This window comes from Rattus norvegicus, chromosome X (genome assembly GCF_021556685.1).
Source record: "Rattus norvegicus strain SHRSP/BbbUtx chromosome X, alternate assembly SHRSP_T2T, whole genome shotgun sequence".
Classification (NCBI taxonomy): domain Eukaryota; kingdom Metazoa; phylum Chordata; class Mammalia; order Rodentia; family Muridae; genus Rattus; species Rattus norvegicus.
The window spans coordinates 113,458,611-113,472,370 of NC_141554.1; the positions used below are offsets into that span (position 1 = coordinate 113,458,611).

Consider the following 13,760-nt stretch of genomic DNA (forward strand, 5'->3'; position numbering starts at 1 on the left):
TTTTGGACTGATGTGAACTTTCTTCTTTGACCTCTGAAAAGTTCATCTAGGATATTGCCAGAGGACTGATAAGCAGATGATCATAGCCTCCTCACTTTGTCACTAGTGGCTTTGTGAAGTATCAGTTTCCTTATCTGAGAGCTAAGGGATTGACTCCATTGGTTTCTCTCGGCCCTTGTTGCTATGTTCTACTCTCACTCTTTGGCAGTTTTGCTTGGAAGTCAATTCAAACCATCTCAGCCAATCCAGGGAGCAGACTCTACTTTACAGTCCTTGATGGAGGATGAAAACAGTTCAAACTTAACAGCCACACAGGGGGATGTGGATGACATTGTTCCTTACCTGGAAATCCTGGGAGATGGATTAACCCTGGACTTCCAGGCTCTCCTTTGCTTCCGTGAGTGCCAGGCTTGCCTGGAATCCCAGGGAGGCCCCGAGCTCCCTTAGAGCCTGAAAACCCAAATGTATGTAGTGAGTAGAAAGGAACGCTAGCATGGATAGGTTAGGTTTATAATGTCTATTCAAGTATTCTACTCTCTTGCTGACTTCCCAGAGTCTCATTTCCTCATAATATACTCTTCAGAAGCCATTACCTCAGTTGCTGAGGAATCCCTCAGCAGGACCCTCATGTGCTGTTGTCCATACCTGGGAATCCGGGAGCTCCAGGAAATCCTGATGGACCGTATGACCCAGGGATAATACAAGGCAAGGTGACTCCTGGAAATGATAACACATGGAACTGTGAGCTCACGAAGTCAGGAAAGAGTTTCTCTTACATGCTTCTTCTTTTTCTATTTTATTTAGTTGACAATTGTGCTCTCACCACCCAACAGCTAGGAGGACTCACAGAAAGCTTGACATGAGTAGCTCTTGGGAGACAATAACAGTGCAGATGCTTATCTTTGTTCTTACAGTTCAGGGTGCTAGAATTTTACACACTAAACCACTGGTACCTGACAGGCAAGCAATCACCTAGGCAGAGGGTGTTACCTCACAGGTATCCTTAGTGATGTCCTGTGCAGGAACAGCAGTGAGCAGTAATGGTCTGTTTACCATTCCCTTAGATAACCTCTCTCTGTAGCATGGATGCTTGGGTTTTATTACTAAGGGTTTATGATGCTATATTATTAGAGTGGGTAATTTGAAGTCATGATAATTAAAGTTCACATCTGAACTTTCTTATTTTTAAAATTGCATGCCTCTGGATGTTTTGCCTGTGTGTGTATCTGTGCATCACATGTGGGGTTGGTGCCCAAGGAAGCCATAAGAGGGCACCGAATCTCCAGGAACTACAGTTATAGCTGATTTCGTGAGCCTCTGATGTAGGTGCTGGGGATAGATGCCATGTCCTCAGGAAGAGTAGCCAATGCTCTAAGTCACTGTGTCAACTCTCTTGTCCTAACGTTATTCTGGCAGGGAGGTTCCCCCCCAAATCATGGGGCTCTTCTAAAGCAGTTCATTTTGAACCTACCAAAATCTATTGGCCATCCTTGTTCAGATATTTGTATATCTAAACTAGGGAAACACATAAGAACTGCGTCATGACAAATTGTGACTCCTCAGCTCCTTACTGGAAACTATAAACTCCACTACTCAGGGAATAGAGCTAGCCAATTTCAGTATTTGAAATGGTGAAATTAGCATGCATAGTCTTTTACGTAGGAAATTCTTTTTTGCTCATTTATCCTGCAAATAAAGAGTCTATAGGATCACAGAAGGGAGGTTTAATAAACTACCAGTGATGGTCTGTAAGAGGACTTTCTTAAAGTGCTATGTTAACTAAAATTAGTCTGTCCTATTAGAACAATCCACCAAGGTCTGTCTTAAGCCACATTGCTAATAGTTCCATTAAAACTCTGCAGCATCTGTCTATATTTAAAAAAACCAAAAATATAAACACATGGCTTTAAAAACTACCTGTACGGCCTCAGATTAATTTTCGAAAACTACGAATAAAGCCTGTGATTCAGACCGCTCACTCAAGTAGCTGATGTTCTTCCTTCCATTCGCTCCTGCTTTCCAATATGAAGTTTTGTTAAAAAAATCACTTGTGTTAGTTCTAAATCAACATTGAGGCTTGAACAGTATAATGTGCTGATTGTACTGAGCCCAGGAGTCAAACAGAACTTACTTCTGTTATCACACACCTGTGTGGGAAAAAACTTATGTTCTCTGAGCCTTGTGTGCCTAATGGCATCTGCAAGGAGTGCATGAAACAGGGGTAGAAACATTTGAAGTAGTGCCAGGCATTCTGCTATGTGCTCAGTGAATAGCAGCAGTTCTTATCTTCCTTAAGGAGAGATCTTCAGAGGAGCTCCTATAAGTCAATCCCCTGCTTTCTTCCTGCTAGACATTGTGCTCCTGTGGCCATATTCCCACAGGTACAATGCCTGAAGCATGAATCCTCTTGCACGTGTTATACCCACTTCCATTATGTCAGACACCGAGGGGGCAGAACTATTTCTGAGAGCTATTTGTGCATTGTAGAAATGTGTGACATTGAAAGGCACCTTTCAGTAAGGTGCTTGCACAGAAAGAGAGGGAGGGAGGGAGGGAGGGAGGGAGGGAGAGGGAAGGAGGGAGGGAGGGAGAGAGAGAGAGAGAGGGAGAGAGAGAGAGAGAGAGAGAGAGAGAGAGAGAGAGAGAGAGAGAGAGAGAGAGAGAGAGAGAGAGAGATTTCAATCCTATACTCTTCTGGTGCCCAGAGTTTTTGAATGAAAGGAAAAAAAAACTACCCCCCTTATAATTTGGACATAGACTACACTGTATTGTATTTCTCAAGGAGGGGTTTAAAATGGTGGGAAGTTTAAAGACTTACATTGTACCATATCTGGATTTTAACCATTTATTCCTGTTTCTGAATTCAGACCACTCTCAATAAAGCGGAAGTCTGCTCTAGCCATGCTATGCTTTAGAAGTGCAACCGATGATGACATTAGTCAGAATTTTCAGTATAATGCCAAAATTAATCTTTAGAATATAAAGCACCTCTAGTTTTCAAGAGTCTATCTTTTCTATTTGTTCTGAGACCAAATAATAGAGACCAGAATTGTTTGGCTCCTTGTACATGCATCTTGCAAGGCAAGTTATACCCAATAAGTTCAGAGAATACAATTAGTTAGAGATCGGTCAATCCAGCAACATGTGAGGTAAAGGAAGTCAGCTCCTCTCAGGGACTGCATACCTACTTCTATAGTTCCCAGGAAGTATGTGCTAAGGAAGCCTTAAAGCAGAATCAGTTGCCAGTGGCAACCCCTGCATCCAAGCCTCACAATTACCCTGCCTTCAAAAGAGTACAATGTAATTTAAGACACTCTTGGGGTCAGAGAAAAATGTGAATAGGTGAATATTTCCCCCGCTGCAACAATAATCACCTAGACCAATCAAGGAAAGAAGAAAATGAAACCAAGACACATGTTTGTTGAATCCTAAGGGAGGTCTTGTTTGTGTACATCCTAGATAGATATACCTGCCAACCACATTCATCTTGAGGATTGAGTGGAGTGCTGGCACTCACACATGCTCAAGTATACAGAAGTGACTTGTGATAATAACCTGAATGATAGATTACATTGAGAATCTGGAGCCACTGCCTCTCTGGGGACCATAACCTGTCAATGTACCTGGAGTTTGTAATAATTCAAACCACTAGGTTGAAGAGCTTCTGATGCCTGCCTGCCCTTCTCTGCCAATGGCGATGGCTAATCCTGGGCTACCACTGGTAAGAGTAGGCAACATTTAGGAACAACATCTTACATTTTGTGGTAACAGAAATGGCTATAGCACATAAACTAGAAGTCTCAAAAATTGTGTTTAAATGATTGGAAAGTATACTACTTTGAGTGACTTATATTTACCTTTTATAGAGAAAAAAAGAGGTAACACTCTAAATGAAGTATTTTTTACATGTGGTGGTATACACCTTTAATCACAGTACTCGGGCGGCAGAGGCAGGCTGATCTCAAGGTCAGCCTCATCTATAATAGTGAGTTCTAGGACAGCCAAGGCCATGTAGAGAGACCCTGTTTCAAAAAACCAACCAACCAACCAACCAACCATTTAGCACATCCAACATGAAAACCAAATAAAGTATTTGTTTGAAAATTAGGTACTGCAAAAAGTAGATTTCCATATAAGGCTAGATTTTCTTCCAGGCTAGGCTTACTAGCACTGTCTTCCTGAGAACTTTTTGTGTCCAGGAACTAGTAATGTTTGGGGTAGAAATGAAGATTCCTTCCACTGATGCAGCCTCATCTCAAATAAAGAAATAGACTGTTGGTAATATCCAAAAGACTTGAGGACGTACAAGTTTATAGGCGTTATAACTGAATTTAAAATCTGGTTGCCTCCAAAATGCTCTGACCTAGAATGATCCATTAACAGTTGAAGAGCAATAGAATGGCCATGACTAATATCCTTGGGGAATACAGGGGAAGTAAATCTGTTGCTGAAACCAGAACTTCTCAGAGGAAAACCAGTATTGTTTGATAAGATATGGCCTAGGAAAGAATATTTTCCAAACTTGTTCAAGATTCTTGGTTTCAAGAATCTTGAATGAAGTATTAGCCTGTGCCATCCTGATTGTTATATCAATTAAGAGAGATTTTAAACCGTGAACATATAAGATAGATATCTTTATTTTTATTTCTGACCATTCAAGGTTATTAGGAAGGGCTTTTCTTCTGTAAGTAAATATTAGTCTCTTAAGGAATGTTCTACTCTGCTAGGCAGGTTGTGAGGGTAAGAGGTATCATCTTCTTTAGTAGCTAGAGACTTTACAATGTTGTTGTTAAAGGGAAAACCATTAGTAGAAGTGGGTATAATTTAAATAATAACAACATATAGAAGTCAAGGGAAGACTAAATGGCAGAAAGGTATTTAATTGTCTACAATATGCATAAATATAATTTACTGGGAGAAAGTTAGGAAAGGAATAGAAGAGAAACTACTTAGAAAAATTTCCTTTACCCATCCATCTATCTATTCATCCAATCATCCATCCATCTTTTCTAAAAGCCTATAGGTATTTGATAAACTAGGTATGGGATCATGAGAACTTACTGGAAGATAAAGGAAATAATGTGAGGCATTCCCAAATAAGAATAGATAGCCTTAAATTTTTAAACTTTGATGACAATTAGAAGTGCAATGCCACTAATAGTAAAAAGTATAGTGCTACTAACGGAATCATAGAAGTCACAGCACACAAGAGCTGTGATGAAGAGGTATCCTGACTGCACAAAAGACAAGTTATGGTATGGGACCTTCATAATATAAAAGCAGGAATGTTGCCTATTATAATTCTCAAAATGCAAGTGGGAAAATAGCTTATCTAAAGGTGAGGAAGTTAGGTATCAGATAAAGCTTAGGTTAGAATCTCTGAACAATATGGGAAAGCATTTGTGTCTGCTGATCATACAACTTAGAGGACTATTTATCGAACTGTCCACAAACTACTTTGATAGTATTTGGAACATAGTCATCCATCCTCTCCTTGAATTTTTCTATGGTATATGAGCTCATAAACGTAGCTCATAAAATAGCTGCGACATTTTCAGACAGCTCAAGTAACAGGGTCTTCATTAAGCAGAATTGAAATCCACGTTGTTCTACCTTCTGAACTCACCACAATATACTTATGATCCATTTCCTATTTTAAAATCCTTGAGGACTGATGGTAGTGATTACAGCTAGCCAAATCTCTTTTTATGACGCATTTCATACATATGAGTCATAGTCATTCTACAAAAGGCTGATTTTTTAAGTCCAAACCTGTCTGATTGTATGATTCACCTTTAGCTCCACGGAGGCCTTGTTGCCCTGGTAACCCATCCACTCCTTTATCTCCAGGAAGTCCACGGGGCCCAGGAAGTCCTGGCAGCCCAATTCCTCGTGGTCCAGTTGGACCATCATGGCCCTTTTCACCAGGAAGTCCTGGTAACCCCCTTTCACCTGGGAAGCCAGACCCATCGTCTCCCTAGAGAACAAAGAAAAAGAAAACAAAAGATAATTTTAAGGCTTATCTGAAAAGGCTTCTAACCACAGGAAACAGCAGTCAGTGAGCAATGTTTTGTGCAAATTCTCCATCATTCTAGTTGTTTATTGATTAACCTCTGAGTTTTCTTAGAGAAAACGGGTCTTATCAACTCCGGATGATCTAACTTTGGTAGTGGTTCTCAACCTGTAGGTTTCGACCCCCATAGGACTCACAGATCAGATATTTACATTAAAAACCATAACAGTAGCAAAATTACAGTTCTAACGTAGCCATGGGCATGTTTTTGTGGTTGGGGGCCACCACGACATGAGGAACTGTGTTAAAGAGTTGCAGCATTAGGAAGGAAAACCACTGGTCTAGAGTAGGAAAGCAGGAAATGAACAATTGTTGAGGTCAAAGAAAGCAACGTGGAGGAAGGAGCTATTGGGAAGCTGAGTTTTTTTAAATTAACATGTTTAACTCTTCCTAGCACTTACCAATAAGCATTCTGAGAAAAAAATTCTTATATTTACAGAAAAATGAAAGCATTGAGTCAACATGTTAGGAGACTCAAGTTCCCTGGTCTACCTTATCCATAAAGTGATTACTAACGATTGTCCCTAATTCCAATAGGGTGATTGATAGGACTAATCGTTCAGGAATGATCTACTTACCTGAGTGCCTGGGAAGCCTGGTAAACCTGGTATTCCATCCTTGCCTGGAGCTCCTGCCAAACCTGGGATCCCCTGAGGACCAGGGTCACCTTTGTCCCCTGCCATTTTTGATCCTCTACTGACAGTTGGTTCTCCTTTCTTTCCTTTGAGGCCAGTCTGACCTCTAGGTCCAAATAGCCCCTGAGAATGAAACAAAAGACAATAGTCAGGAGATACAGTCTTCATAGAACTCTAGTGCTTGGCAAAGATATGACCTAAAACAGGTACTTTGAGGATATTTTTGACACTGTTCTGGGCAGTGATCATGTACTGTCTTTGGTAATTACTTCACAGTTTCTCTTTTCTAAATTTTAAAATCTATGAGGATGGAGCTTTATCTTTCTCCCTAAGCAGCCTTGCCTGGTCAGAGAACTAAGTTAGCATGAGGAAGAGAGGGAGGGAGACAAAGAGACTTTAGAGACCATCTGGTGGGCTTTCTTCATGTGACAAATCAAAAGCCCATTGTTTTGTTTTGGTTTTGTTCATTTCCTAAGTTGCTCTCAATTTGCCCTCTGCAGGAAATTTTCTCCATCTACACAATTTTCAATTAGAGCTTAGTTTTAAAAATGAGTGCTTGTAGCCTTTCAATTGTTGAGGGAGTTTCTTGTGTACCCGATTAACACTGTGATTTGTTACTTGCCAATAGTAAACAAGAATTGATTTGGCTAATTGCATGAATTAAAGAAAATCTCCTGAGATTGTTATCACACATTTGTTGTATTCCTCTTTCCTTCATGTGTCTTGGGAAAGTGAGTGATAGGGAGTGAAGAACATTTGAAATCCTCCACTCCTCCCTCTGTGCTGAGGACCTTTATTAAGACTTACTGGTGTCCCTGTGGGGCCAGATGCGCCCCTAGAGCCTGGATCGCCTCTTGTCCCTTTAATACCACGTAGACCAATGGGACCTTGTATCCCAGGCAGGCCTGATTCCCCATGTGGTCCAATGTTGGGGGCACCACCTTCACAAGCACAAAAGCCAGAGTCTCCTGAAGGAAAAACAGACAACATCAAATAAACTCATGGGGAAAGAGTGACTTATTTAGCCCCCCTTGGGTGGAATTCGAATAGCTTTCAGAGACCAAGACTAAGTTCATTGTCCATCAGACGGCATCTGTGCTATTGATTCATAAGTACACAACCAAATAGTCTACAGAGATTCCATGAGCACTGTCTGTACAGCAAGAAGTGACAGATGTGGGTGGCTGCACTTCCCTATGATCCCGAAGGATCTCTTCTTACTCTCAGAAAACTGGGATCTTGGAAACGCTGAGAGAATCATCTGTTCTTCGGATTAGTGAACACTGAGCACAAATGCTCTGAAATTCTAAGCAAGGAAGATTTTGGATTTTTCATATTAGGAATTATTATTATCTGGCAAAGTCGATGTAAATATTTCAAAATCCAAAGACTATTAATTCTGAAGCACTTCTGATCCCAAGCATTTTGAATAGGCATGGTCAATTTGTATTTCTCAAGGGTGATCTTAGATGCCTCCCCTGGATATTGGGGGTTTTGGTTTATAAGGCAGCTTTCTGGGACCCTATTCACTTTATTGGAGCCAGGTGGTTTTTTCTATGCCTCAGGTCTTGACCTACACAGAGTCCTCATGTTAATGGTGTTGAGAAGCAGTTTTTAGCCAAAGTCTTACAAACTGGGATTAGAGATGCTGGTCAGCTGAGATGCTGATAATAGCTTCAGTAGGCTCTAGGGGTGGAAAGAGTGGCCTGTAAGCCTCTTTTTGTCCTGTGTGACCTCAATTTCCAGCTTCATTCTGAGAGGTCTAATTACAGCACTTCCAACAGTCCTATACCCTAACCTCTTAAGAGCTTACATTCAGGTTCCCAAGGCTATTGTTTTGATCCATCCCTTTAAAGCTTCTCTAGTGATTTGGGTGGGGGGAGAAGACAAACAAAATGACCTTTTACTCCTTTGATGCCTTGATGTCCTTTTAGGCCTTGTTCTCCTTGGAGGCCAGGTAACCCAGGCTCTATGCTAAGCAGGGGTCCAGACACAAATGTGCGACCTGCAAAGTTTAAAAGCACCCAAAAGGTTAGAGGCTGGTGTAAGCCTAAGGACTCACCTCAGTTTCAAAGACTTGGGTCCTTGAGGCTTAACACACAGAGTAGAGTAGGAGCAAAAAATCCCTGCCAAGCCTGCTGGGAAGAGCCAACAGAACTCTCGTTTGGCTCCATTCACTCTACTAGCAGAATGATGACTGTTACGTTCCACATACTGCACTAGATTCTGGACACTCAGAGATGAACAAAGTAACTCAACAACTCAGCAGTGCCAGTCTCTACCCCAGAAAGTTTCCTCTGAGCAAAGGAGGAAGTAGGTGCCAGCAGTAGTTGCCAGAGGATTAGACTGCAAAGAAACAGGCTGGGCAATACTTCTAGCCTTTTTCTCACAATCCAGAATCCCATCAAAGAAGAACAGGCTCTGTGCATATTTTATGTATGTATGTATGTATGTATGTATGTATGTATGTATGTATGTATGTGTGTGTGTGTGTGTGTATGCATGCATGCATGTATGTATGTATGTATGTATGTATCTATCTATCTATCTATCTATCTATCTATCTATCTATCCATATATCTATATATCAATCTATCATCAGTCTCATTCTGGGAATAGAACTTGTTGCCTTGTACATGGCAAGAAAACTCTATCAAACTGGGCTACTCATCTAGCCTCATGAAGGATTTTTAGCAGACACCTTGAGGATCTAGGCATGGCTTCTCCTTCCTCAGATCTGCCGCCCACCTAACTGGAACCCTGCTGAGTACAGCAAACTCAGAAAATCCAGTTCTGCTTCCCTAGAATCTAGCAAGCCAAAGTCCGAGGGGGGTATGTAGTGGGACAGGAGGTGGGGAGTGGGGTAGGGGTTCTGTGGGGAGTAGAGTGGTGGGTGCTAAGAGCTGTGTACTACAGAAGGATGATGAATACAGAAGCTAGTGTTTGATCATCAGGGTGCTAGTGAGCTCATTTCATAACCAAATGCACACTCCAGTGCTGTTGCTGTCAGTAAAGGTGAGGCTGATAGAGATGGGGTAGGGCTTTTGATTGCTGCCTGGGGTGGTTTGAATAAGCTTGACCTGTGGGAAATGGGACTGTATTAGGATGTCTGGCCTTGTTAGAAGAGGTGTGTCACTGTGTATATAGGTGGCTTTGAGATTGTATGCTTGGGCCAGTGCAAAAAACAAACAAACAAACAAACAAACAAACAAACAAACAAAAGACCCTCCTCCTAGCTGCCCATTAGACAGTCCTCTCCAGGCAGCAGTTGGATCAAGATGCAGGACTCCGGACTCCTTCTCCAGCACCATGTCTGCAGGGACACTACCTTCCTTCCTCCCATCATGATAATGGACTAAACCTCTAATTAATACACTGCCCCGATGGTGTTAGCTATCCCAGCTGTACTGTTTCTCTTGTGAGGGGCCCCCTCAAAATCATAGCAGTTCTAGATCATAACCTGTCTCAAGATTTTTAAAAAAAGGAAGGGATAACTTACCAGGTGGGCCTGATGGGCCGGGCAGGCCTGGTAAACCTGGCAAACCAACTCTGCCAGGTAGGCCAGCTTCTCCAAAGGTGGTACGTCCTGAGTTCCCTCGGTCTCCTTTCAGGCCTGGAGATCCCTGAGGCCCTAGGGCACCTGGAAGACCTGGAAGGATAAACCCACACAAAATGCTCCTTACAGCAAACTACTGTTTAGGTACATTCCTTCCAATCAGCAGTAAGTATACAAAACAATACAAGGGAAGAATTTGGGAACTCATTTGCTCTTTTCTTTCATGACAGGAAAGTTTTTGGGGATCAGTTAGCCTAACTGTCAGGGAAACTGGTTAACATGTGAGGCAAACCTAGGTTTCCAGTCCCCCACTGCTTCATTTGTTCTACTTCAGTGCTGGGTCTAACTGTGCCTCCTATGAATGTCTGCCGTAAAAACACAAATATCCTTACAGAGGCCCCTCTCCAAGGAATTTAGAAACTAGTGACATTAATAGACCCACATCTGAGGGTTTATATTAGGAGGAACAGTTCTGTCTTCTAGATTCTGACATGCACTTCTCTGCCATGTAGAATGGCATGTAACTCCTGCATTGCTTGGTTCAAGGGTATCATCCAAAGGATGCTGGGAGCATTGTGTGCTACAGCGAAGTCTACAGGAGGGTCTAGATACAGATTTATCTTATCTTATTTTTGCTTCTACCAATCTTCTATCTATCTATCTATCTATCTATCTATCTATCTATCTATCTACCTATCTAGTATATCATTCATATCTCTATATTCTATCTATCTCATGCTGAGAATAGAACTCATTGCTTCGCACATGCCAAGGCATTATCTTCAACTGAGCAACACCTTTAGCCACTCCCCCAGTAGCCACCTTAAGGATTCAGGCACAGCCAGCTTCTCATTTGTTAAAAACTCTTGGTAAGTATAAGATTGGATGACACATCCAGTGAAGAGTGAGAGGGCTTCAACCACCCATCCCGGATGGCTAGTTACTTCCAGCCTCAGTGGCAGTCTGGAATTGTCTTTCCATCTGTGAGACTCATTTATCTCAATGGAAAGTGCTTACCCAGGCCCTCTCTATACATACACTAACTAGCTTTGAGCTAGTTATGGGAGAATGTACTGACCAGTCTATCCTTTATCCTTCCTTGACCTTGGTCAGGCATGTTATTGGATTCTGAGTTATAGAGGAAGATGCTAGGAATTAGAGTACAGAGAGGACTGTTCATTGCAAAGAGTGGATTAATGTTTCACCTGTTAACGATGGAAGGCCAGCAGTGCCAGCAGGGCCACGTTGACCCTGGATGCCTTCATCTCCTCTAAGGCCTGGGAGGCCTGGCACACCAGGGTCTCCAGGAAAACCTGGCATTACAGAGAAAAAAAATAAATAGACACAACAGATCACACTTGCTGCAAAACACCTGACAAGAGATGTGGGGAACTGTCATAGGCCTGGCAGGCTCTGTGTTGTTATTCCTAGGTCTTCTAGATGCTAATGGTCTTAATTGACAATGAGCCTAAGAGATAAGCCTCTGATACTCTTTTACTTTTTAACTTGTTCTCATATAATCCAGGCTGGCCTTGAATTTACTTTCCTCCTGTTTCAGACTTCCAAGGTCTGGATTCACAAGCATGTACCATCATAGCAAGTTACTGTTAACTTAAAACCTGGTCTTTTTAGAGCCTGACTTCTCTGACAAGACCTAGAAAGTACTAGGAAGCTACTTCTACTGCTGTTGCCTTAAATGTCTACTGTTGAGGTTAAGATGGTTAACAATGTTTTTTACAGTAATGCTATAGGTTTCCTGGGAGTAGAACGTTGAACATTTAGATCTTTGGCACAGGGAAAACGAAGAGCAGACCATACCCAGTGACTTGGATAAGGACAGAGGAGAACAAACGTTCTAGTATTATACTGCTCAGGTCTCTTAGCAACTAGATCAGCAGCATGCTTCAGATCATTTACATGAGGCCCTGCATATTCAATAGTCTTAGGCTAAAGGCAGCTCAGCTGAGGAAGGTATCAATCCTCTAAGCATTACCAGGAGAACCTTTCTGCCAACTAAATTCAGGCCTAGGAAAGCCTAAATTCTTGTCTTGATGGATACACACACACACACACACACACACACACACACACACACACACACACAGACAGATACACACACACACACACACACACACACACACACACACACACACACACAAAGGGAGGCTGGGCTTGTCTTGTCTGTTTAAGAGATTGGCTTTCCATTCATTCAGTAAATTCAGGACCTGTGAGTGGTCCTTGATACTGTCAGGAATTCAGTGGCTGACAATGTATCTTTTCAACAATTACAGGAGCTATAGAATTTATCACTTTCTCTTTTCTTCTCCAATCTCTTTTCTTCTCCAATCAGATCAACAAAGAGTTATACCTGAGATCACAGTGCCTTCTGCATCAGTGAAACTGTCTGGGCCTCGCACACCAATGCTTCCCTTTTCACCCTGAAAAGATGAAATAGATTAAACACAAAAGATGTCTTGACTCTGTCACCTAAGATCTATGTGCCTTCAAAGCAAACTCCTGGAAAGTAGAAAGTCCTTTCCTCCTTGACTCCTCATTTCCAGGGTCATGTAATTCAGAGGTTAATTTCTAAGGATAGTAAATTGAAGATGAAGGTGATATAGGTAGCTGGATCTGCAAATTTGTCAAGGACTAGAGCTCTCAGTTTTGCTTTTATAACACCATTATAAGACAGTTTGTTTCTAGACCTGGGAAATGTATCACAACACAGATAACACAGCTAAGGAGAAAACTGAATTTCAATCGTTTTCTTCTGTTCTCAGCAGGCTTAAGATTCTAAAGGCTACTACCCTTGTTTGAATAATGACAAAGGATGTCTAGAGTCCTAATCTCCACAAATACAGACTCAGTGACTAAAATCTTATTCAGAGAAACACCCAGAGTGGGTGTTAGGGTCGACAATAAGAGGATGCATTGTCAGTAGAGAATTTTAAATGCTAAATGTTGGTAACATCTGAGGAATGGTTATCAGCTTTATGTGCGTGCATTTCTTAAGAAAATAATATGGCATCTAAAATATCAAAATATTAAAAACAATCTATTTCATAAGTAGCCATTTATAGGAATCCCTCACTTTTTCACTTTTCAAATCTGGGAGTTGTACTTCCCAATGATCTTACCTTAATTCCTGGGAACCCGTTAGTCCCAGGAAAACCTGAAGTCCCCTTCTTTCCCTGGTGATAGAAACATAGTTATCACTAAGTCCATGTAGAGTATATAAAGTGGGCTGGCCTGTGGATTAGGCCAGGGCAAATTGTATAGGGATTTTGCAGTCATTCAGAGTGTGTACAGCTTTGTAAATTTCTCCAGATGACAATATGACATCTGGTAGTCAACTTGCATATTAAAGTGCATAAGAGTCACAAGAGCATGAATGCAAGGTGATTCTTGATAATGTGCACCATACACTACTGCACTATGGCATGGCAAAACACAAAATGTTATCCATTTTTTGGGTAAAAACAACAAAAACAACAAC

General features: G+C 41.6%; 1 protein-coding gene across 1 annotated transcript in view; it reads right to left on the reverse strand.

Moving 5' to 3' along the window:
- Positions 1 to 13,760, reverse strand: part of Col4a6 (collagen type IV alpha 6 chain) — a 344,979-nt gene that overhangs the window by 27,936 nt on the left and 303,283 nt on the right. Inside the window, exons 16-25 of the mRNA NM_001427260.1 lie at positions 13,402 to 13,455; positions 12,633 to 12,702; positions 11,470 to 11,577; positions 10,208 to 10,357; positions 8,609 to 8,713; positions 7,516 to 7,676; positions 6,652 to 6,831; positions 5,794 to 5,977; positions 646 to 717; positions 343 to 450 (exon numbers count right to left, since the gene is read on the reverse strand). Of these exons, the coding sequence (NP_001414189.1) occupies positions 343 to 450; positions 646 to 717; positions 5,794 to 5,977; positions 6,652 to 6,831; positions 7,516 to 7,676; positions 8,609 to 8,713; positions 10,208 to 10,357; positions 11,470 to 11,577; positions 12,633 to 12,702; positions 13,402 to 13,455 (1,192 nt within the window). The remainder of the gene's footprint in view (positions 1 to 342; positions 451 to 645; positions 718 to 5,793; positions 5,978 to 6,651; positions 6,832 to 7,515; positions 7,677 to 8,608; positions 8,714 to 10,207; positions 10,358 to 11,469; positions 11,578 to 12,632; positions 12,703 to 13,401; positions 13,456 to 13,760) is intronic.